Here is a 25,087-nt window from a genome sequence, read left to right on the forward strand (position 1 = left end):
CCGCACAGGCAGGACAGTCCTGCAGGAGCTTTCCAGGGTGAGAAGCAACCTGATTTACTTTATTTTGGGGAGAGAAAGAATACAAGGTTGTTTCTTTTTAAAAAAATAAATATAGAGAAGTGTTTTTGAAGGTAATGAAGAAATAAAGATAAGATGTTGTCTAAAACCAAGAACTACTAAACAAATAAAAGCAGCTAAGGTCTACCTTTCAGTACAGAGTAGCATTTATTAACAAGCTTGCCAAGTGAAGGAAAATACTTGCTGGTTTACAGAAAAACAAACATCGTCGGCAGTTGTTTGCAAATAATTTACCCAGTTGTGTTTTAATGACAATAAGGACAGCAGTGCTCTTTATTTTACTCCCAGTGCTTTCATATTAATTATGTCATTTGGTTCTTTAACCTCATGGGGAGAAGCTAACTACCCCATCTTAGAGACGAAAGGGGTAGTTTAATTGTGATGGCCCACGGTCAGACTAATCTAGTCAGTGGTGGGAACTAGGACTCCAGTTCTGGTCTTCCTACTCTTTCCTTTTAATCACTCGTCTTCCCCCCACACTACTTCCTGACCAAGCAAAAAGGAAATAGAAAATATAAACTTTTTTTTTTTTCCCCTCAGAAATAATTGAATTTTCTGGAAAACTGAATCAGTTACCAAAATTATTAGCTTTCTTTTGATTTTCCTCTCATATAAAGAAAAGCAGGCCAGTTTCTTTCTTTCTTTCTTTCTTTCTTTTCTTTCTTTCTTTCTTTCTTTCTTTCTTTCTTTCTTTCTTTCTTTCTTTCTTTATTTATTTAATTTATTTATTTATTTATTTATTTATTTTTGTTCAGAATATTACAGATGTTCCCTTTTCTCCCCGTTGACCCCTTCCACCCCGCCCCCACCCCTCCAGTTTCTTTTTTAATTTTAGTTGATTTAAATGATATTTAAATATTGCATCAGCACCAGGATGTCTAAAATTGTCTAATATTTCTGAACTTTTGCATTAAAAGTTCATTTCTGAGCCAGTCCTGGCAGTGTTGATTAGGTGGAATTGGGGATCTGACCCTGTCTAAGGTGACATTAGGTGACGAATGAAAAAGACCTTTATGTGCACGTCTCTGTTATCTTGAAGCCAGCCACTGGCAAGAGGTGGTGAGATTGACATAGTTAATTCATTGCTTGTAAATACAACATTTCTTTTTAAGAGAACTGTCTGTGGTATTGTGGAGAGAAACTAAATAGGACTCACCTTTATGGGAGATGTTATTTTGGCAAGGTTACCACAGTCCCAGAGTCTTGGATCTACAAACTTAGAAAACAAAACCCTGGTAATCTATTCCACTGTTTAAATTTACAGTGGGAAGAGTTCTTTTCAGGTATTAGAGCCAGTGCCACTTTTTCCTGAGCAGCACTAATTAAGTCATTTTGCCATTTTGGACTGATTCCTGAGCTGGCATGCTGGTCAGTTTGCCTCTGATAAAAGTGGTCTTCCTGCAAATTACATAGAACTGTTTAGATGGTCGTGCTCTTTGTGTGTGCCAAGATTTCCCCTTCACTAGTGGACGAGATTTTCCATCTTTAACTACTCTAACCATGAGTGATGCCTTCCTCCCTCCCTCTCCCTGTTGGGTGGGGTGGGAGTGCTGTGTGTTTGCTCTCCGTATCCTCCACATATTAAATGGGCACATTGCTCGTCTTATTTAACCTGGAAATGTGATATATGTTATTTTTCCTTGTTTTCTTTTCTTTTATAAACATTCTGTAGCTGTTAGAATTTTGGGAAGGAGACATGGTTCTTAGTGTTGCCAAGTTTGTACCAGCAGGACTTCACGTCTATCAGACACTTGATGGTAAGATAAATGTTAAGACACAGCAGCTCGTTTTATGTACATATATTTTTTGTGGGGCTCATCCGTGATTTTCTACTCTTGGCCAGTCTTTCCTCCACCTACTACATTTTTAACTATGTAATTTATCCAATTTATAATGTGTCCAATTTATGTAACATGAAATTTTGCTAACATGGAAACATTGCTAACATATATTTTCTGAAATTAAGGCTGCCCCTGTGCCAAATTAATTTTTAAAAAGGCTTTGCGTTTTTAAAAAAAATTTCTAATCCTCATCCAAGAATATGTTTTTATTGGTTTGAGAGAGAGAAACATCAATTGGTTGCCTCCTGTATGGGCCCCAACAGGGATCTGACCCAAAACCTATGTATGTGCCCTGACCAGGAATCAAACCTGCAACCTTTTGGTGTATAGGATGATGCTCCAGCCAGCTGAGCCACCCAGCAGGGCTCTGTAGCTTGATTTTTTAACCCAACTCTTAGCTTCACATTTTGTAGCAAAAAGACATGTACCTTGAGAGTTTAAAAGTATTTACTTCCTTTAAATAACAATAGAACAGTAGTAGTAGCAGTCACAGTGTAACAGTTGTTTTGGACTTCACTGTGCCAAATACTGAGCTAAGTGTTTTTATGTAAATTACCTCATTTGACTGCCACAAAATTCCTTTATCCCAATTTCATACATGAGAAAACTGAAGCGTAGAGACTCGCATACACAAGGACATGACAGCTAATTAGTGGTGGCACTGGGACCATTTGATGCCTCCGCCTTACTCCCGTTCCCAAGGTTAAGCACAGTTGACTGTATATTAAACTTATTAAACTCTTTTCCTGCTGTCATGCTCACAAAGCCTGTGTGGCAACATGGGGAAATGCTTCCATAGTGAAGGAGAAAACTGAAGGGCATGATGGGAGGAGTAAAGATAGAAATAATAAACATAATTACTGCCTCCTTAACTTTTTTTTTTAAATATATCTTTATTGATTTCAGAGAGAGGAAAGGAGAGGGAGAGAGAGATAGAAACATCAGTGATGAGAGAGTCATTGATTGAGCCCACAACCTGGGCATGTGCCCTGACCGGGAATCGAACCCCGATCGCCTGGATCCTAGGTCAACGCTCAACCGCTGAGCCACTCCCGTCTGGGCTCCTTAACTTTTCTTAATGGGAATGATTTTTCAAAAAGATACTTAAGTGTCTCGACTCTTTCGTTAAGTTGATGAGTGGTCTCACTGATGGTCTCTTGTCCTAGGAGATGACCTGGCACTGTGGGAAATTGGAGTTGCTGATGAGGAAGACATCTTTGTGTGGGATGGAGTGGAGGTAAAACAGCACCGAAGAAGTACTCATGGTAGTTTTGGGTTTTTTTAAGTCATTGTAATGAGATTTCATTCAGCATATGTGAAGGCTTATTAGAGATTAGAAAACTATTGAAATGCTTAATAAACTTTAGGTCCAGCCAGTAGTAGTTGTGTGTTAAAGGGATATATATTGAGCACTCCACTGTGCCCAGCTGTGTCAGAGGCTCGGTACAGAGGTTCAGGCTCACGGTGGAAATGCACTAATATACATGCTGTAGGGGTCTGTGCATATTCCCTGTGGGAACTCCGGAGAGTCAGGGATGGAGGTGATGTGTAGGAGCAGAGTGAACTTTCTAAGTCAAGAAAGGGGCGAGGAGCAGCTCAGCCACTCAGACACCTGTCCCTGGTCCATCTAACGTATTTCCCAGGCCTCATTACCACCACTGAGGACTCATACATTTGTCCCCATTCCAGATTTCTCTCCTAAAAAATAACAGGTAGCTAAGAGGAAGTTTCAGAAGAAAAATCTAAAGTTGTTTTTCTGATTCTTAAAAGACATTTGTGAAAACTTTATTTCACTTGGAAAGAAAAAGAGAATTATTCTGCGAGAGCAATCTTTTGCTGCATTACTATGTTGACTTAATCTGGACAAATGTAAGCTGTACTAATGGCTGTCTTGATATTGTTGTAGGTTGGCGGAATCCAGATTCCCACTGGTGGTGACTGTGAACCTTTACTCCTAAATGTCCTCCATTTGGCAACAAGCAGTGAAGAGTGCCAGCAGCTGGTGGAGTCTCCACATGTCTTCCCAGCTAATGCGGAGGTGGGCACTGTGCTCACAGCCCTAGCAGTCCCAGGAGGTGCCATCTTCATCAGCAGTACTGACTCTGCAGGTGGACAGAGCTGGACTGCCATTCCCCAGGGAGACTTGAAGAAGACCTTCAGAGAACACGGCCTCCAGAGCGGGAGCTCGATTTTGATTCAGGATGCCAGGAGTGATGATAACAGGTATCTCACTAAAAAGAGAATTTTTTAAGTTATTTAAATTAGAGTACTATCTCTTAGAACTCTAAAGCTTTATTTTGATAATAAGAGTTAAATGTTTCTTTTTACTTCTGGATATTGTGTTCTGTATTTTGTAAGTAGGAATGCTCTAGGTTAGGCAAGTTGGAGAAAAATTATACTGAAATACGATTTTTTTCTGTAAATATGTTAAGTAATATAGGTATAGATATAGTCTAGATTAGTTGGCTATAAAGCAGAGTCTATCTAAGTAATTCTGGTTAGTGCTCATAAAACTGAAGACGTAGTCTCACGACGTTTGTTCCTGAAATTTTTCATGAGGATCATGTCAAGATCCTAGCTAACTTTGTCTGACTAGTTTGTCACAAGAATCCCATAAGGCAGCTCGGTTTTCCATCACAGTCCCTTTTATGACTCTTGAGATCCTCCCATTGGCCCACATAGGGCAGTTACATGGGGAATTATGCCCTTAATTCCTTTTGTCACATTCGGAACCTAGAGGTTCTGCCTCTCTACATTTCTGCTATCCATGTCTTGACAGTGTGGGGGGTTAGTTTCTGTGGTCATTGTGTTGTGCAGTGTAACCCCCCTGCCTCATCTGTGCTGCGTGTATACTTAGATACAGAGGCCGCCGCACAGAGGAGCAGAGCGTTTGTGAACTGCGCTTATTTTGTGTAACATTTATCACTTACTCTTTTGGACAAGTGTTTTCCAGACATTTGTTTCCCTACCATGTGTGTGTAATGAAAAAGTTTATTATATAATTTCTTTTTTTAAAGTAACATACACATATTAGGACTTGGGAAATACAGAAGTGAAGACAGGAGACTGACAACAGCGTCCCTGTACCTCCCGAGCACTGTCGTCACTGTTGGCTTCCCTGTTTGAGCTCAGATAATTGGTTTCAGTTTTGAAGGTTTTTCTTTTTGAACATAATGATTATTTTGTAGATAGCTATATCCTGCTTTTCCCATGTTTGTATACTCATTGCATGGCTACACAGTAATCGGTGTTGATGTTACAGTTTACCCAGCTGCTCGTGTGGGAGGCAGTACAGGTCAAGGCCAAGGGCTATGGAACCAGCTGCCTGGATCTGTTTCCAGCTTTATCGCTTCCTAACGGTGTGACCATGGGCAAATGACTTCACTGCTCTCTGCTCAGTTTCTTCTTCTGTAAAATGGGGATAATGATTAGTACCAGCTTTGTAGAGGTGTAAGGATTGAGAGTCAAGGGCGTACAAAGCACACATAGTGAGTGCTGAGTATTTTAGCAGCACCCTCATCATTGTTATCTTCATTCGGCTTTTTGCTGTTTTAAGGGTTTCTTCAGGGAACATCTTTGTGCCTAAAACTTTGCTATATTTAGGATTGCTAACTTCAGGTGGAGTCCAGATAGGAATAACTGAAATAAAGACCAGAATTGTGTTTCAGGGCTCTGATATGCACTCCCCAGGAGGACTTCCACTAGCCCATTCAGTGCCTTGGTGTGAATTAGAAAGAAGTTGCTCCTTCCTCATAGGAAAGTCTTGTGAGAACAAGACCCTCTCCTACCATCTGCTATCATAAAATGGCATCTATAATAAAAATTTATATATTCATTGTGTGTGATGTAGCTGATACCCCGTAGCTGTGGCACTTTGATGGAGTATCGGTCCACACTAGTGCACGTGACTGTCCTGTTATTAAATCAGAACCCTGTGTGGGGGCCTCTGGCATAGCTGCTCTTCAAGCCCCATAGTGACTCCAGTGTGCAGGCTGAAGTCAACAGTGGATTGTTCAGTTACAACAGTTCTCTGTGAAAAGCGTGGCAACAGATCACTTGTCTAAGTCAAAGAGTATCTGAGTCGTGAGTATAGATTCCATAGATTACAGACTCCATGGAGTGTTGCCCAACACTACCCCACAGAGACAGTCAGTGTTCATGAAGCAGCTCCGTGGAAGCTGGTCACCTCCACTTAGTCGCAGTAAGGGACAGATGCAGAATTTTAGAAGTGGTGCCTAAGGAAAGTATTGATTTTCTGATCCTTCCTGATCCATAAAAGTGCTGCATATAGACACTTTTTTTTTTTAACATCTTTTTACCTACAGTTTGTTGACCAAACAAGGGAAATGGATCACTAGTGTGAATGATATCGACTGGGTCAAAGTTAAAAATTTATGTCAATTAGAGTCTGAAGAGGAGCAAGTTAAAATATCAGCAACTGTTAACACAGTGAGTAGATTATAATTAAGGTTTGGTTGACAGTGTTTCAGTTATCAGAATTTTATTTAGAAAGCAATACCTTACTCTTTCAGAAGAGTCTCAGTAGAATTCTCAATCTTAAGAAATCAATGTTTTATTTTTAATGTTTGATTATTGTTTGTTTACTTATTAGTCCTTGGCATATCTCAAGGAAATGTGTGCTTTTTTCCTCAAAAGCCTAGAATGAGAATGTGGGAGTTAGCTATTCAGTTAGGACATGGAATCCTCTTAACTTCGTTGTCAAGTATGTAATTGATAAAAATACATCAAAATATGAAATGCTGTTTTCAAGGGTCTTTTTCATATTTTTTAAACCAGGCATATGTTTTGTGTTGTGGTGGTGTTGTTTTTTTAGTTTAACTGAAATTGCTCTAAATTATACCCTGTGCTCTATATGAAGCCACCTTCTCTTTCAAAGGGATCCCTTCAGTCTTCCGTTTGGAGACTGTGATGCTGGTTTCCTTGTACTTCATTCTTCCAGAAAGCATCTTTTTATATGGATGTAGTCTCAGTTTGTTAAATTTTTTCCATAACATTAAATGAAACATTAGAATGATTTTATTTCTATGAGCATTATGATTTCTTGAGGTGCATTAATATTTGTTGGTATAATAAAGGGGACCGTGTGATACCTACCACCCTGACCCTAAGTGGGGGACTTTGGTGAAGTCCTCGAGCCTTCTTAGCACAGTGTGGGCACTGGTGGGAGGGTAGAGTGGATTTCTGACATCAGTCTTACCCCTAAATTTCCACAATTTTATGCCCTAGAGGCAGTTAGCCTAGACAAAGAAGAAAAACAGTTCTAAAATAAAGTAATTTAAACAGTCATTTTTAATAGTGCCCTTGGATTAGTATTGCCCATTTTTATATTATCTATGCCTATTGGCACTGAATTTATCATTCTTACCATAAGGAAATGTGATTACCAGAAATTTTTTTGTTTCCTCTAATTGAAAGGTTAGCGGTTTGTCAAATTTTTGGTTTTCTAGCTAGAATTGTTTCTCTGGTTTTCTGTAGGAATCCTTTCTGTTCTAACTAACATCAGTTTGGTAAAAACTATTAAAATCTAAGTTTTAATTTTGATTTTGTAGAAGAGAGAAAATGAATTTCAGGGATAGAAAAGTTTTTTTAAGTAGGCAAAACTATCAGATGCCAGGTAATTGATAACTGCCGTATGTGCACACACTGACAATCTCCACTCTCTTCTCCACCCATTGTTTTCAACTTATACACAGTCATTAGTTTATTTCTCTATTTTAGGTGGTGCTTGATATTCGAATTAAAGCCATAAAGGAATTAAAATTAATGAAGGAACTAGGTAATCATTTATGTTTACTTTTGGTTTTTTGGTTCGATTTAGTTTTGATTTTTAGTTGAAAAACTTATGGGAGAGTACAAAAATAATTTAGGGAAAACTCATGCACCTACCACCCAAAATGGACAGATGTTAACATTTTGCCCCGTTTGTTTTTGTTTGAAACATTACGAAATCTGTGTCCTTCTGAGACCTACTCTCTGTCCCTCCCCAGATGCAACCAGTATATGTGTCTAATTTGGGTGTGTGTCTAGTCTCTGTACTCATAGTGTATTTATATATTATGCTTCCATATATATGTTTATGTGTATATTGTATTTTTACATTTACATAAATCACAATACTGAATATAGATTCTACAAATTCACTATTCACTCAACATTGGGTTTTCTTTAATAGTCTTATTGAGGTACAGTTTACATACCATCAAATACCTGTTTGAAGTGAGATTGAGCAATTATCAGTTAATGGGTAGAGTTGTACAACCATGACTATAATTGAGTTTTAGAACATTTTCATCACTCCAAACTGATCCCTCATTCCTATTTGTATTCTGGGCCTGCAAAGACCACTCATCTACTTTGTCTGGATTTGCTTTTCTGGACAGTTCATGTAACTGGAACCACGTAATAATGTCTTTTGTGTCCAACTTCTTTCACTCAGCTGGAATTAGTCTATCTGTATCCTAAGGATTGTATTAAAAAGCTACTAGAAACAGTAAGTGAGTGTAACAGGAACTCAAGTCAATATACAAAAGTTAAGAAAACACTTAGAATAAAATATCATGAACAACTTGGGGATAAATTTAAAATGTGTGTAAGACCTGTACACTGAAAGCTAGAAAATATTGCTGTGAAAAATTTGAAAAGACCTGACTAAATGGAGCAATATAACCATGATCTTGGGTTGGAAGACACAATATTGTTAAGAGGCTAATTCTGTCCAAATTAATTTGTAGATCCAATTCATTCCCATTCAAAATCTTTTTTTGGAGGGTGGGGGGTGAATATTGACAAGCTGATTCTTTAACTTATGGGGAAATGCAAAGAACCTAAGCATCCATAGCAATTTGGAGAAGAAAAACAAAACGAAGAGTTACACTGTCTGATTTCAAGACTTAACTCTAAAGCTGCCGTAGTCAAGACAGTGTGTAGGCATAAGAGTCTACACAGACCAGGTCAGCAAGCTATGGCCCACAAGCTGTTTCTGTATAGCCAGTGAGCTGAGAATAGTTTTTACAGTTTTAAAAGGGCTCTTTTAAGAAGAATGTGCAGCAGTGATCACAACTGGTTTAGAAGCCTAAAAATGTGTGCAACAAAACTATATTGAGAGTCCAGAAATAAGTGCCCACATATTTAGTCAGTTGACTTTCAGCAAAAGTGCCAGTAAGTGCTGGACCAGTTAGATCCCTGTGGACACAGGAAAGAACCTCCCGCTTTGCCTCATGTTAAGCAAAACACTGACTTAAACTGGATCCTCGGCCTAAATTTAAAACCTAAGACCAAAATTTCTGGGAGAAAGCATGAGAAAATCTTTGTTACCTTGGCCATAAGGAAAAGTTTTTTTTAAACAGGACTCAAAATTTACAAACCATGAAAGAGAAAACTAATAAATTGGACTGCCTCAAAATTTAGAACTTCTGTTCTTCAGAAGGCCTTTGAAAAGGCTGGCCACAGGCTGGGAGAGAAAGATTCCAAAATGTACTGGGCAGCCGACTTACATCAGCACATGTGAAAAACAGTTGTAACTTAATCAGAAGACAACCCAACCCAAATTGGGAGGACACTTTACAAAAGAAAACTGACCTGTAAATGACCAACATACAGGGGAAGACGCTCAGTATCTCTAGCCACAAACTAGAACCAGGACACCCACTGCACACTCCGCAGAACAATTAACATTTCAAACACTGACGAAACCAACGGGAACGCAGAGGTGGAGCAATAGCAGTGACCCCGTATTGCTGCCAGGAGCGTGAGGCGATAGTACTTGTAGTAGAGTTAGCCTGTTTCTTACTAATTTAAACATCCATTTACCAATTCTCCTAGATATTTACCCAAGAAAAATTAAATCATATATCCTTACACAAACTGTACACAATGTATATCACTCAAAACTGGAAACAATCCAAACATTCATGAATAGGTGCATGAATGGCCAAATAGTGGAGCATCCACACGGTGGGAACTGCACCGAGTATGGAATGGAAGAATCTGAGACATTATGCCAAGCAGAAGAGCGAGACACAGAAGAATACACTTTTAGTCCATTTACTCTGTGTGATGAGGCTCCAAGGGCAGCATCATGGCTGTTTCCCTTACTCCTGGGATAAGCTTCTAGCACAGTGCCTGGCACAGAGAAGATACACAGTGTTTCCTGAGGGAAAGTGAAAAGAAATTTAAGGAGACAGTATTTAATAAGTACTTTTTAATTGAAGAATTCTTTTCATAACCTGTTCAGTTGTCAAGAAATTTGTATTAGAATTATGTGCTAGTTTCCTATGACTACAATAAAAGATACAGAGCTCAGGAATCTCAGAAAGAAATTCTGCCAAGGTCTAATAAAGTTAGAACTTCTAAGACCCATGCCATTCTTGCCCTCTCAGAAGGCTCCTCCCTCCTAGCATCCCCACTTCATGTCCACCTTTGTAAGAATTATGTTTGGACTAAACCTGGTGTGCTTCTTCCCACAAAGCAGGAATCTGAATCCTCAAAAATAGGCACACCTGCTTGGTCCACGTAATGGGCATAAAAAAATCACCTAACATTTTTTAAAGAGGCAGTCTCTGCACAGCTCCAATGTGCACAAATTTCAGTTATCTCGGTTTATTATATAACATTAGTTACCCAGCAACATGGCTCAAGTTCTAGCTACCTCTGATTTAACTGAGTAATTGCAGAAAGCACAAACTAGCCTTCTAGCTGCAGTCCACAGTCCACTGCAGAAGTAATGGATGTGCATCACCCTGTGTCTGATGTTCATTTCACTGCACAGGCAGCCAGATGTACAGCTCACTGCCTCCTTTTCTCCCAGCTATAAACCCACGTGACATTTTATAAGAACAGGTCATCGAATTGGCCAACAAAGAGGAAAGTGCAGCAAAGAAACAAAGCACATGGAGGGATAGTTGTAGCTGACACGGGGGTGTTGACATGCAGCTCATTCAGGAGACCAGACGTGACGGAGGAACCTGACAAACTATGAACTTATCGCAGAAGTGGGGACAAGTGGCTGTCACAGAAAGGATGAAACTATCCCAGGAGATGTGATGCTGGCAAAATGACTTCACACTAAAGGAGCTCCTGGGTATATTTCATGAGATTGAAGCACAAAATATAAAATACTGGAAGCTGATTCACACTTAGATGTCTGAGTATGACAGTTCGCTGGGGAAGAAAAGACTGGCTCTGTAGCAGAGCCACGCGATGAGCAGAGGACAGCAAGCCCCGTTCACGCCATCCTTGACATGGCTTCTACAAAGAGAGAAAGCATTTTCATCAGTGTTCCTAGTTTTTTAAATTACAGTGTGAATATTAGTTTTACAGTGTTTTTCTTTTCACTGTACATGTCTGACAGTTTTAAATGTTTTGACAAAAATCTTTAAAGGTCAAGAACAAGGTAATTTTTCTCACCGTTACTAAGGTTGCTTTGCACAGTGTCAGCTGCACAGGCGTCTTACAGTCCCACATCGCTGCTTGCTTTCAGGTTGGGGGGGGGTAGCTCATTGTAGTTTCCTGCTAATTTGACAAAGTAGAGACTCTCTGTTTCGTTTTCTTTGTTTGCTACACTAACCAGCTTCTTCTTTCTTGTAGCCGAGAACAGCTGTTTGAGGCCTGTTGATAGAAATGGGAAGCTGCTTTGTCCAGGTAAATCTGTGTGTGGCCTTCAGAAGCAGACACATATTCATGCTATCTAACTTTCTTAACACTTTTACTTTAACAATGGCTCCCAACACCTAATATGCTTAAATTACCTTTCAGAATTGATTTACAGGACATGCTGTCGTCCAGGTGACTTACCATGTGTTACAGAGTGTCTTAACCAGAAATCCAAACACTTCAGTTTCCTAGAGTGAACACCTGTCTTTCTGATGAGCTGATCCTTATTTTAGTCATGGTTTTGATCTAGTTGTGTCTTCGTAGATTTTTTCAGTTTTTTAGTTGCTAATTTTATTGAGATACCTCTTATGGAGTAGAGTCTGTTCTCACCTCTGTACCACACCTTGTCTTTGGATGTAATTGAGTCTGATTATTGCTGGTAGTCACCAAAGCAGCTTTAAATAGGAAGAAGCTGGTTTATCCTGAAAGGATTAGGAACATCTAACTTCTAATCGTGTAAACAGCAGCTTTTTGATTTTTATAAATATGACTAGAATAGTCATAGCCACCTCTTAGGTCCTAGCATTGTTGTACAGGTAACAAGAATAACGTATTCTAGAATGTGGAATTAGAAAATCAAACAGTGATAACGTGTAATCCTTTTGCATGGAATGGAATGCTGCATTTTTTTCCTTCCTTGACATTCTTGATTTTCAAAGAAAAACTGATTTCAGTACATTATTTTGCCCAGACTGGAAGGAATTAATAATATTCATTGTGTTTGTAGTGCCAGATAGCTACACTTTGCGGGACGCAGAACTGAAGATGGGAAGCTCACTGGGACTCTGTCCGGGAAAAGCACCGACTTCCTCTCAGGTACCGTGAGGCCGCCTGGCCACGACCCACCTCCCCGTCGCCAGCTCTTCATTTTACAACTCGTACTTTAGCTACTGCAGTCATACTGTTTTTTGGTTTTTTTTAAATATACCTTTATTGATTTCAGAGAGAGGAAGGGGGAGAGAGAGAGAAACAGAAACATCAGTGATGAAAGAGTCCTTGATTGGCTGCCTCTTGCATACCCCCTGCTGGGGATTGAGCCCACAACCTGGGCATGCGCCCTGACCAGGAATCGAACTGCCATCTCCTGGATCCTAGGTCGATTCTCAACTGCTAAGCCACGCCTGGCCAGGCCATACTGTATCCTTAAACGTTTTCTTTTCCTTAAATGATACCTTTTATTTTAGGAATATATCCACATAATCCTCTATGCTTAAATAAAAAATCTTAGGCCGGCCAGAGTGGCTCAGTTTGTTGAGTGTCATCCTGGTAAGCGAAAAGTTGCCAGTTCTGTTCCCAGTCAGGGCACATACCTGGACTGAGGACATGATCCCCAGTCGGAGTACATGCAGAAGGCAACCAACCGATGGGTGTTTCTCTCTCACATTGATGTTTCTCCCCCTCTCCCCCTCCCTCCCTCCCTTCCTCCGTCTCTCCCTTCCTCCCTCTAAGCAGGTCCTCAGGTGAGGATCAAAAAAATAAATAAACAATATTATGTTTTCAAAACATATTCATAAGGTTCTTTTTCTGTGCAAATTTTGTGGTTAAGGGTATCTTTAAAGTCGAGTGGCTGCCAGTTTCAGCCATATTTCAGAAATTCTGAAATGTCCCCTTTTCCCCCCCACTTTTAACAACTGTGAGATGAGGCTGCATCTTTCGTCTGTGGCTCCTACAGTTGTGGCTGGCACTGTGCTTTCTTCGTGGAACATAAAGCAATGAGTAACAGCTGGTGGCATTTTAGATTTAATGAAACACAGAATATTAATTTTGGATGTAATTACTATCTGCAATAATATAATAGTCTCACAGCAGCTTGGTCTTTATCAGTATTCATTTCCTGTATAAATACCATCTGGTTGGCTTTGCCAGAAGCCCTCCCTACTTAGTAAACTTTATGACAGTCCAAAGTCGTCCTTATGTCCTTACTGTTAAGACAGGTGCTGAGGTTAGCTGAATTCCTATCAGGGTCCCCCTGGTCCGGATCCACTTCATTAGTTTCCCAACCACCCCCTTTTAATTTGTTCTTCCCCGGACTTGAGCAGACAGTGGTACACAGGCTGCAGGAGGAAGACCTGACGCGGGAAGTTGGGCTAGGAGGGGAAGCAGGGCTTGGGGAGCTGAACTGGTGCGCAACCAGACTCCCACCTTTCCTGTGGGGTCTTGGTAATCGTAGTAATGGACAGACAGCAAGGTCACAACCAACTGATTCGAAAGCTATGCTCACGGTGCATAGAAATTGTGAGTCCCTTTGAGGAATGACCAAGAAAGATGGGGAGCGTAGGAGAATACATGGTATCTGTGGGAGATGTCTTAGGAGTAAAAATGGCGATGAAGCATCTTAAGTTTCTAGGTTGCCAAGCTTACTTAAACTGTAGCATTAGATGGTCTTGTTTCTATATGATTTGAAGTTTCATGGGCGACATTGGCTCTTCCTTTTTAGAAGCAAATACAGGTGTAGAATTGTAAAATTTAGATTAAGGTGCGTTCATACTCTGTCTCGATCTTAGCTGTTCCTGTTTTTCTCTCTGGGGAGTGACATCCAGCCTGGGTCAGAGATGGAAATCATAGTAGAAGAAACAGTTTCTGTGAGAGATGTAAGTAATTTACTTTAGGGGGTGCCTGTGGGTGTCCAACACGGGGAACAGGATGCTCCTACGGCAGGGCGTATATGATATACTCTATAAAGGGTTCTGTGTGCTCATCCTTAGTTTTGGGAGCTTGGAAATGGGTGAACCAAATGGAATTTTCAGTTAGATTATTATTTTTCTATTATCAATAATACTTGATTGTAGAAACTGATTAAAAGAAAACATTAAAACCCCTCATTACCCTTTGTCCCACTAATGTGAACTTTTCGGCATATTTCCTTTGTTTTCACTTTGTATACACACACAGTCACATACATAGGAGTGTGTGTGTGAGAGAGAGAGAGAAACACATGACTATGTTTGTGTCATTGAGAACTGGGACTTCCAGTGTTGGAAGATGGACAGAGTGACAGCACTGTGGGTGAGGGAAGCCTGTACTTTGAGTTTGAATTAGGAGAGTCAAATAAACTTGCTGTCTTTTTTCTTTAAACAAATATTTTTCTACTTCTTCCCCATGAAACAGCCTAGAAACAGTGACCAACCTGGCAGTAGTAAGCACCCAGCACCCAGCACCCAGATTGTGCTTGCTGACTACCATTTCCTACGACAGGAACCAGGGCTCTTGGAGTAATGCTGGTTCTGTGTCTAGGGCAGGAAAGTTAGGATGAGCCTGGAGCACCTTGTCAGAGCAGAAAGCAGGGAAGCCAGCAAGGGATATGACTTGACCCACACCAGTGGAGTGTGCATCCTTCTAGGCTTTGCCATGTGTATATCGACATGTGGACGTGTGTGTGCACAGAAATGAAGCACTTGATGTCATAATGGGATCATGCTACATGTATTATACTTCGACTCTGTTTCACTTAAAATATTTTAAAGGCCTTTTAGACCAGTACATACAAACTTATTTATACTTTTAATTGTTTTAAGACCTTTTTTTTTTTTAATATGTCTTTATTGATTTCAGAGAGAGGAAGGGAGAGGGAGAGACAGAGATAGAAACGTCAGTGATGAGAGCATCATTGATTGGCTGCCTCCTGCAGGCCCCCCAGTGGGGATGGAGCCCGCAACCTGGGCATGTGCCCCAACCAGGAACCAAACCTCGATCTCCTGGATCCTAGGTTGATGCTCAGTCTCTAAGCCACGCCAGCCGGGCTGTTTTAAGACTTTTTCGTAGTTTATTGAAATGTTCCCCTGTTAAAGGATATTTTGTTTGCCTTTTTTCTCTTATCCAAGCAGTACAGCAATGATCATCCTAGTTCTTGCTCCCTTCTGCTCTAGTAGAGTATAAAACAAATCTCTCTTACTTTTTCCCAAGATTTATTTAAGAATGTTTTTCCTCTGAAGAAGTCGGGAGTTTTTAATTACTTTTGTATTATGGAAACTCCTGTCAATTGTGTCTTGTTTATTGCTGTCCCTGAGATCACAGCTTGCACAGTTCTTTCCTTGCGAGTGTATACGACCAGTTGTGTTTCATGGGTGCCAAGTAAAGGCTGCTTTCCTTTGATAGGACTCAAAGTTTAATGTGTACTGTGATGTCAGCCTCATTCATCAAAGTGCACTGCTCGTCTTCATTAAAAAAAGCCATACTGTAGACCTGGAAGTGGATGAACAGAACTTTGAACAAAGTCCTGGTTACTGACACAGGCAACTGGTTTTCCCTCCCATGTCAGCCCCACCCAGCTCTCAGGAAGGAGAGCTTATGTAACCACTTCTTAACTACGTGTCTCTTAACCACTTCTTAACTATGTGTCTCTTTATCTCCTTGAGAATTACTAAACGTAATCAGACTTAAATAGGCCCAGAGTCCAGAAAGGTTGTTTGTTACAATACTGTAACTCAGAAACAGAACTAATGAACATACTTTTTTTTTACAGTGTTTGAAGACAGTGCTGGAGAAGTTTGGCCTCCTAGGTGAGTTCTAGGCCTCGACAACACAGAACCTGGTCCACATCTTTTACTTACAAGAAAGTCCTTATAAGCCTCATGAAACATGTCAGCCCTTTTTCCTCAGGATTGTCAGTTACACTTTACGTCTGTATGTACGTAATTGGTTCTCCAGTTCTCTTTGCCAAAAGAACATGTGTGAGCTAGCTGACCACTGGGGAAGGAGAACCCAGATAGGACCCAGCAAGTAGGAGAAGATACGGTTCACCCCCGAATCACCCAGGCCTTCCATGGATTTTGCTTAAACCTCATTGATTCAGAATTTCAGTGGTTGTGCTTCATGTCAGTGTTTTTGAGGGAATGTAACGTGAATGAAAACATAAATGCAGGATGTCCAGAGTAGCTACCAGGAAATGCGGTCAGTGAGCATCACACTGCTGCTCAGTCCTCACTCATCGCCTGGAAGGGGAGGGGACATGCTCTGGAGCTGCCATGTGGTGTCATTTCACCTCACAGCAGTGCTGCCCCAGGCGGGGACCACTGCTCCCATTTTACAGGCAAGGGCTGGGCGGAGAATGGCTAATGGCTGACCCAGATTTCCCAGCAGGTGTAACTCAGACAGTCTCTGAGTTCAGAACCTGTGAAGCCATGGTGTTCACTTTTAACTTCCTGGTGTGTTGTTTTTTTAAAAAAGCATACTTAGGTTAAGTTAAATATTCATATAAGTCTTACTGTATTTAAAACTGGAACTAAGACAAAAAGGGTCTGCAAAGAAGAGTGTCGGGATTTACACCTGTGGCCTCTGTGGGGGGAGTGTGAGGCCCAGGCTTATTCTTCTGGCTGTAGATCCTTTGGGTGGTGGGGGGTTGACTGTTTATAAGATGTTGCTGTTTTCCTTCATAGCCAGGGTTTCCACTCAGCTCCCTCTCCTCAAAAAGTCATCTTCCTGTGTCCTCAGTGCAGCAAACGTGAAAACAGAAATCTAATTAAAAACTGTTTGCCATTTATAAATGTTCATTTATACCAACTTCATTCAACACTATTCCAAAAGTACTGTTTTATTAGATTAACCGCTCTTTGGATAGGCCCAGTTGTATTGTTCACGTTATCAGTTGCTGAGCAAGGTCAGCACATACTTTCATCCAAGACGGTGAAATGAAACTCAGCTTTGTGATTTCAGAAGGGATTCCACACTTACATGTATGTGCACATATATTTATACTCCTGCGTGATGCGTGTGTACACTACATAATAAAGGCTTATGGTAGCTATCGTATAATGGTAGCAAGTGCTACTTTTATTTGCAAGAATAGATTAATTAAATACAATTATGCATCTGTTCTTGGTGGAACCAAATTGGGAAAATAATTATTTTTATGCTCAGGAAGACAGAATTTTAAAAATTAGTTAATAATTATTAGATCAAATCCCACTTGACACTCATTTACCCAGCAGGGTTCCTGGCAAACTCTTAGAACACCCTGTTCTGAGCTGTTTTTCATTCTGATCCTGTTTCCTTCACAGGAGACGCGTGGCACTTACGAAGGATGGACTGGTGCTGTGAAGCAGGGGAGCCTTTGCGTGAAGAAGTAGGAGGAGTCTCATACCTTTTGTTCTTTAAAATCGTTGTGTTTGTTGGCATTTCCATACAGATACCCACTCGTGAATAAATTCTAGTGAAGGTTTTAATTTGTTTAGGATATGAAGGTTTATACGTGTCTGCTTTGACTCTTTCCTTCCTGTAGTCATTTGCGAGCAGTCAGAGGGAAGTTCTCGGCTAAGGGGGACTGTCTGGCATCTGTGTTAAGTTCCCTCTTTGTAAGAACTTGTGTCCCTGGGAATAGTGGACTTCAGTGGGAGGCAGAGAACTTTTGAAAACAAGACATTTGAACTAATGAGAGGATTTGGAAATACGCTCTGAATTTCAAAACCTGAATATTTTAATCTCAGAGTTCCTCATCAGTCGATGGCAGAATTCATCTTACCAACTGATCGCTTAGGCTCTGATCCAGAGACTACACTGTAGATCCAGCCAGACTCTTAGGGCTACCTCAGGAACAGTTGTATCTCAGGGTAGGTGGGATCTGGCTCATCTTATTGTTGATCCAAACAGCATCCAACCTCTGTCCAAGCCCGCAGCCTTAGAAGTAGACCCAAAGTGAAGCTCTGTGAGAACAGTAGACAGTCGTGGTCAGTGCCCCTCCCCTCAGCCTACCTGCCTTTGTTCAGCAATAGTCAGTGGCGCTGAATGTCCACAGGTTGGTTGAAGCAGGTGTTCTGGGGTCGTCCTGGAACACTGCTGTATAGAAGATAGCGGTCAGTGACAATGGAGCCATGACCCTCTTGAAGCTTTGCCAGGATTTGACTGCCGAGAGTAAGAAGTGGGCCTCAAAGGATCTTCAGGACATAGAGTTCGGGTGTCAGAAGATTAATACTTAGTCAAATGGTTTCTACATTTTCTTCTCTGTTAAGTCCCAAGGGGGCAAACAATTCTAAAACTGTGCAGAGCAAGCTCATTACTCTCAAAACTGGTTCCTCTTCCCCGATTTGCTGTCTTTCCCGACCAGTCCACTGCTGGCCGCCTCATTCAAGCCTTTTTTTGTTTTTGGTCCTCTTACCTAAATTACTGCAACTGGCCTCCCTGGGCCCAGGTGTTCCCCACCTTGGTGTGTTGCACATGTAGCAGCCAGAATGACTTTTAGAAACCCCTCTCAGAAGCTATGACTTTTCAAATGCAGTAAACACTCCTTTTTTTATTCTGTTCTGCATCCCTGTGATGTGGCCGCCCTCCAACCCAGTTTTCCCCGTTACTCTCCAACTGGTTGTGCCCACTGAAACAATCTAGGCTCTGAGCTCTTCCCAGAACAAGCCACACCTATTCTTGACGTAACCTCGAGGGGCTTTGTTTGCCTTTTCATGAGAAAACCTTCTCTCGTTTCGTCCACCTTTCCAAACCCAGCCCACCTTGCCAGGCTTCGCTAAAATTTCATCCTCTGTGAATCAGCCTCCTCATGTCTCCCCTCATCCCTCTCCCTTACCTCCAGTCTTCACGACACAGCTCCTACTCATAATTTAATATTTAACAATAGACTCTCTTGTAGGCCTACTTCCAACTCAACATCTGCTTTATTTATTCATTTCAAGGGTGATAGAGGCATAGGGTTAAAAAAAGGTCCAGTGGTCTGTGTGCTGCCTGCACAAGTAACAAAACTAATTTCCGTATTCCCAGGATGCAACACTGAAAGAGCTCACGATACGCTCTGGAGACACTCTGCTTCTAACCGAAGGGAAGCTTCTTCCTGCGGTAAGACTTTGCTGCCAATGGACAGAGTGATGTCACTGTTGACGCGGAGTGAGGCAGGGCGGGCCAAACAAGGACGCGCCCACCAGAGCCTACCAGACATTTTGTCACTTTGTTTGCACTGTTCATGTATTGTAGTTACTGAGATGCTTCTAAGCAAAGAACATTTAGTCTGATTTTTATCACTTAAACTTTTGATTGTAAAAACAAGTATAATTATGGCAGTTATACATCTAAAAGGAAAATGTTTTGTCATCAAGATGTTTCTCTCTGTGGAAGTGGGGCTGGAAGTTTCCATCCTGTGTGTGCCTCACAGCAGCCAGGTTGCAGTGAGAAATGCTCCCTTCTCCAGGGTCTCCTGAAGGTGCCCATCTGGTGGTTCCAGCCTCGGGGGCCCGCGGGTCAGGGGAAGAGCCGTCAGGACCAGACGAACGGTACCCCTTCTCAAGGTGGGGTCTGTAGAGCTGCTGCCACCCCAGGTGAGAACAGAATGGAATCGCAGCTCCCCCTATGCCGTCTCTCAGGGTCCTCATGGCAACACGAATAGCAGCTCTTTTATCACAACAGACTCTGATGCTGAGGTAGCCAGGGGCAGAGGCAGGGCTGGGGTCCACACCCTACACCCTACACAGCTCCCTCTCCTCCTCCTCTTTCTGCCCCTGGGTCCCCAGGAACTGCCCCCAGGGCATTCATTCCCGCCAACTGCCTTCTGAGCATGCACTGGGCCATATGAATGCACTGCTTTATTTCTAAGTGGCTTCTCCACAGGCAGAATTCACATGGCACGGTGAGCAAGGAGCCCTGAGCAGGGAGCTCACCTTTCCTTGTGAACAGTGGGTTCCACTTGGGTGTAAAAGAAACACGTTAGTCTCCTTTGTGACTGTAGATGTATTCTTGGTAGGACCGACTCTTGAGTCATGCTTTACTTAATTATTTAGCTGGGGGAGGGGTTAAAGTATGATATACTTATATTTCTTTTTTTATCTTTTAAACCTCAAAACTGAAACTACTGAAAGTCATTCAGATCCTTATCTCCATACTCTTTGAAGTTAATGTATGTTTAGAGAAATAAAATATTTTCATGTTAAATTAGCTATGAAATTGGCATTAAGTTATTTTTGGTTGGGTTGTATTAGGTGTGTTAACTAATCCTAAAAATGCTTTGGTAATAGAATAGTAATTACATATAGAATTGGCTACAGACTTGAAAAGCATATTTAATCAGTGTTTTTCCATGAACATGAAGAAATAGGTCAACTGTTTGCTTGTCCTTCTTTATAATAACATGAGAGAAACATTTCTAATTCCCGAGAGTTTCCAAAAAGTGTCTGTTAGCTTGTGGTGTCCTTAAGCCACAGAACCCTTCATGAAGCTTTTGGCTTAATTCACTTATATTCTAATTTTATTATATATCAGCAGTGTGCCCAGCAATAAACAGACATTTAATTAAAGCAAAAATAAGCTAAATTATTCTGAATTTTAAATTTAGTTGCCAACTTTTATACCCAGGATTTTAGGTGAGAGAGCGTTATACTTTCCTCATTTTTATAACAAGTGAAGGCGGGCTTCTTACCGTCACAGACTCAGTCAGCAAGCACTGAGTACATGACACCCACCTGCCAGACCTGGACAGACAAGGAGGATGCTGGCCCGCCTGCTCCTGACAGGCATGGTCTTAATACACACCCAAGAAAACACAGACAAGAGAGACAGGTGGGGTCGGTGTGATGCAAGGGAGAAACAGGAAGGGATGTAAGGAATAAGGGCAGAGTATTCTACCAGCAGAGTCCTATTTGAGGAAGGAAAGTGTCGAAAAGAACATTCTGGTAGACAGCACAAGTGTGCACTTCCTCGAACCCTTTCCAGGGAGAAAGCTGTGGTACGGCGCCAGCAGCGAGCTCCCTGGCTGCTGCTTACGAGGCAGGGCCTCCTCTCCTCCAAAGTCTGGAGGTGTGAATCCGAGGAACTCAGATTCTGAGTTTCACAAATGAAATTATACTAAAAGTATTTACGACATCAAAACATGGCACATATTTCAGAAATACGAAGTAAATGCACTTCAAGCTCCTTTCAGACATCTGGCTCTGTCCTTGCAGGTGCTCCTGGTGATGTGCTCGCGGAAGTTCCCCTCTGCTACCTGGGTGACGTGGAGATCTCAGCAGATGCCACCTTGGTGCAACTGAAGGCTCAGGTCAGACTCCTCCCACAGTGTACCTGAGTGGGGGTCTGGCTGCTTCCCGGGAGATATTAATCTACTCTTCTGTCTCCTTTCCCTCACTTGCAGTCTGTTCTGATAGGGCATGTGCTACATGCCATGTTCAGTGGTAAGTACCCGCAGGCCCCACGCACAAGCTCCCAGCTCCCAGCTCCCTCGTCGTCTTCTCTGCCGCTGCCTGTGGCTTCCATTCCTCCTCCTCTGACAGGCATGCTGTGCTCTCATTGACTGTCCTCAGTGACGTGCAGCCTGTGTCTGTTTTACTTTGTAGGTAAACATGGTTAACTGAGACATTTGTAAAGCATTCAGTTCACCCCTTTGTTTACATTGTTTTGTATCATTGTGATCCATGTGTTGCATGTTGTTAGTTAAGAGGAGTTATCACTTTCCCAGGAGGCCAGAACATCACTCTACGTCAGGATGTTAATCTAGATGTTGTAGGGTCTTCTTATGCATTAACATTTATAGAGAAAGAGTGTTCTGTCCAAAGAGAAAGGCTGGACTGACGGCAACACTAACTGCCTCTGAAGCATCCCACTGAAGTTGCATTGAAGTGAGCATCCCACCCTCCTTACAAAGGAAAACTGGGGGCAGATAAAAGAGCATCAGCCACTGACATTCGACATCTGTGTCCTCGGTGTATGAACCGACCTTCCTCCAAAAACCAAGTGGTTTTATTTTCATGAGAACAAGTGGGAAGAGTCACTTTTTTCTGGTACTGGATTGAAAGATACAAAGTTGCTATTTTTAGGTTAAAAATGGATGAATATTGGACATTTTATACACAACCTAAATAATATAAATAGTTATCTACTTCAGAATTAGTTCAGCAGTTTGGGCCTAGCAGTAGGATCCAAAGATTTTGAAATATTTCAGAATCAAAAGTTTCTTCCATGGCAGCGCAGACTCTGCTGGACATCACACGGTGAGAGTGGACGAGTCCCTGCTCTACCAGCAAACTCTGACCTGGGAGACTCGCCTAGAAATTAATTTCAAAGCTTCATTTTTCTTAAAAAAAGTGATCAAAAAGGAGCTCTGGCTCATGTTTAGAAATTGAAAACTCACTTCTCTCCCAAGCTAATTTCAATGGAGAGAAATACAAACTTACTCAGGATTAGTTTCATTTAAGGGCTAGTCCTGGGAACTTTTTAGTAGGTATTATTCTTACTCAAGATACTCTTTCCCTCAGATGTACTTGTGTAGTTTTCATTTCTCCTAAAGCGGTATCTTTTCAAGAGTGCTTTTTCAAATCCTGGGGCCAATGTGTGTTTCTTTTCTAGGCCATGACCCTGCCCTCCTTGTCGGAGTTTTCCATCCCATCCCCAGCCTTCCTCAGAGCCTGGACAGTGGACAGGAAGCGCCCCGGCAGGCTTTTACGAGAAAACCAGCAGCAGCTGAGGTGGGCTCCTGGCTGGACTCTCAGTAACAGAGCCTGACCCTGGCAGTTCCACATGCCAGCGGGTGAAGCTTCTACATCAGACCCTGGGACAGCTTCGGTTCCTTATTAAGTGTAAAATGTAGCCTCATGTATGTTTTCTAGGCTCCCGAGACTGAAGGAAATTTTAGTGCCCTTTTTCTCTAGCTCTTTGAGCTATAACTGATGCAACGCTGTGTGAGTTAGGTGTACAGCCTGTGGATGTGATGCACATATAGTGCAGTGACCACTCCATAGTGTTAGCTGACAGCTGCTCACACCGAGTAATCACCATTCCTTTTTCCACTCTCAGCCACTTTCAGATATTACACAGTATTCTTTAGCTGTGATCGCCACCCTACATTAGATCCCCAGAACTTATTAATGCAGATTTACCCCCTGTGACCAACCTCTCCGCTTTCCCCGCTGTCAGCCCCTGGTAACCACCGTCCTGGTCTTCGTTGCTATGAATTTGGCTTTTTTAGATTCTACATATAAGTAAATATCATAACAGTATTTGTCTTTCTCATCTGACTTAATCTCACAATGCCCTCAGGTTCCATCCATGTTGTTGCAAATGGCAGATTTCCTTTTTTTCTCATAGCTGAATAATATTCCTGTGTGTGTCTGTGTGTCTGTGTGTGTGTAGTTCTGTTTTTAGCTTTTGAGGAACCGTCTTGCTATTCTTTCACAGTGTGTGTACCAACTTACATTCCCGCCAACAGTACACAGGGTTCCCTTTCCTCCAGGTCCAGGTTCAGGCAGCGTCATTCACAACAGTGTGGAAACAACATAAGTGTTCAGCAGGTGAATGAATGGATAAAGGGGAGGCGTGCACGCGCGCACATACACACGCACCTTCAGCCACGAGAAAGAGTGTGACAGGAGGCTGCTGCTGTCGTAAATGGGATTGTTTTTTATGTTCTTTCTTTCCTTCCTTTTTTTAAATATGTCTTTATTGATTTCAGAGAGAGGAAAGGAGAGGGAGAGAGAAACATCAATGATAAGTCATTGATAGGCTGCCTCCTGCACGCCCCCTGCTGGGGATCGAGGAGCCTGCAACCCCTGCATGTGCCCCGACCTGGAATCGAACCGCGATCTCCTGGATCCTGGGCCGACCTTAGCAGCTGAGCCACGCCGGGCGGGCTGTGTTCTCTTTCTGAGAGCTACCTATTAGTATATAAAATGCAGCTAATTTTTGTATATTGACTTTTTATCTCCATGTTTTTTAATACATTTATTTTAATCGTCTTTTGGTATAGCGTTTAAGGTTTTCTAGATACAACATCATGTCATCTGCAAAAATGAGCCTTTTTACTTCTTTCTTACTTGGTTGCTTCCTCTTCCCTCTTGCCTGATGGCTCCAACTTGGGGCGTCCAGCGCTGTTAGTGGGGTGGAGAGAGTAGGCGTCTTGTCTTGACCTTGACCTCGGAGGAGAAGCTTTCAGCTTTTCACCGCCGAGTATGGTGTTAGCTGTGGGCTTGTCATACATGACCTTTCTCATGGACATTTCCTCTAGCTGTAGTTTGCTGAGTTTTTAACATGAGAACATGTTGAATTTCATCAGATGTTTTTCCTGCATCTATTGAGATGATCAGACGACTGTTATCCTGTATTCTGTTTGTGTATCACACTGACTTGCAGACATTTGACACAACCTTGCATCCCTGGCATAAATCCCACTTGATCATAGTGTATGATTCTTTTAATGTATTGTTGAATTCAGTTTGCTAATTTTCTAGTAAGAATTTTTACATCTGTGCTCCTGTATAATGATATTAGCCTGAATTTTCTCTTCTTACAGTGTCCTTGTCCAGTTTTGATATCAGTGTGATGCTGGCCTCATAAAATAAGTTTGGATGTGTTCCCTCCTCTTGTTTTTTTGGAAGAGTTAGAGAAGGAGTGGTATTGTTTTTTAAACATTTGGTAGAGTTTACTAGTGAAAACCATCTGGTCCTAGACGTTCCTTTGTGGGGAGATTTCTGATTTCTGATTCAGTCTCCTTGCTAATAACTGGTCTGTTCATATTTTCTATTTCTTCATGATTCAGCCTTGGTAGGTTGCATGTTCCTAGGAATTTACCCATTTCTTGT

At 41.7% G+C, this 25,087-nt stretch overlaps 1 protein-coding gene across 8 annotated transcripts in view; it reads left to right on the forward strand.

The window, feature by feature from the left end:
- The window catches only part of USP40 (ubiquitin specific peptidase 40), a 59,643-nt gene that overhangs the window by 26,163 nt on the left and 8,393 nt on the right, over nucleotides 1-25,087 (forward strand). For 6 of the 8 annotated variants that reach the window (XM_087819502.1, XM_016204641.2, XM_087819501.1 and 3 more), the window contains 14 exons: nucleotides 1,751-1,835; nucleotides 3,086-3,156; nucleotides 3,826-4,142; nucleotides 6,245-6,368; nucleotides 7,659-7,716; nucleotides 11,526-11,579; nucleotides 12,319-12,407; nucleotides 14,096-14,182; nucleotides 16,054-16,090; nucleotides 17,588-17,652; nucleotides 19,293-19,367; nucleotides 19,717-19,843; nucleotides 21,461-21,555; nucleotides 22,860-22,978. In XM_087819502.1, coding sequence (XP_087675628.1) covers nucleotides 1,751-1,835; nucleotides 3,086-3,156; nucleotides 3,826-4,142; nucleotides 6,245-6,368; nucleotides 7,659-7,716; nucleotides 11,526-11,579; nucleotides 12,319-12,407; nucleotides 14,096-14,182; nucleotides 16,054-16,090; nucleotides 17,588-17,652; nucleotides 19,293-19,367; nucleotides 19,717-19,843; nucleotides 21,461-21,555; nucleotides 22,860-22,978 — 1,403 coding nt within the window. Of the gene's footprint in view, nucleotides 1-1,750; nucleotides 1,836-3,085; nucleotides 3,157-3,825; nucleotides 4,143-6,244; nucleotides 6,369-7,658; nucleotides 7,717-11,525; nucleotides 11,580-12,318; nucleotides 12,408-14,095; nucleotides 14,183-16,053; nucleotides 16,091-17,587; nucleotides 17,653-19,292; nucleotides 19,368-19,716; nucleotides 19,844-21,460; nucleotides 21,556-21,648; nucleotides 21,689-22,859; nucleotides 22,979-25,087 lie in introns of all 8 variants that reach the window. The other 2 variants (XR_001602564.2, XM_016204643.2) reach the window with 1 other exon arrangement.

Source organism: Miniopterus natalensis, chromosome 8 (genome assembly GCF_054644295.1).
Source record: "Miniopterus natalensis isolate mMinNat1 chromosome 8, mMinNat1.hap1, whole genome shotgun sequence".
NCBI lineage: Eukaryota > Metazoa > Chordata > Mammalia > Chiroptera > Miniopteridae > Miniopterus > Miniopterus natalensis.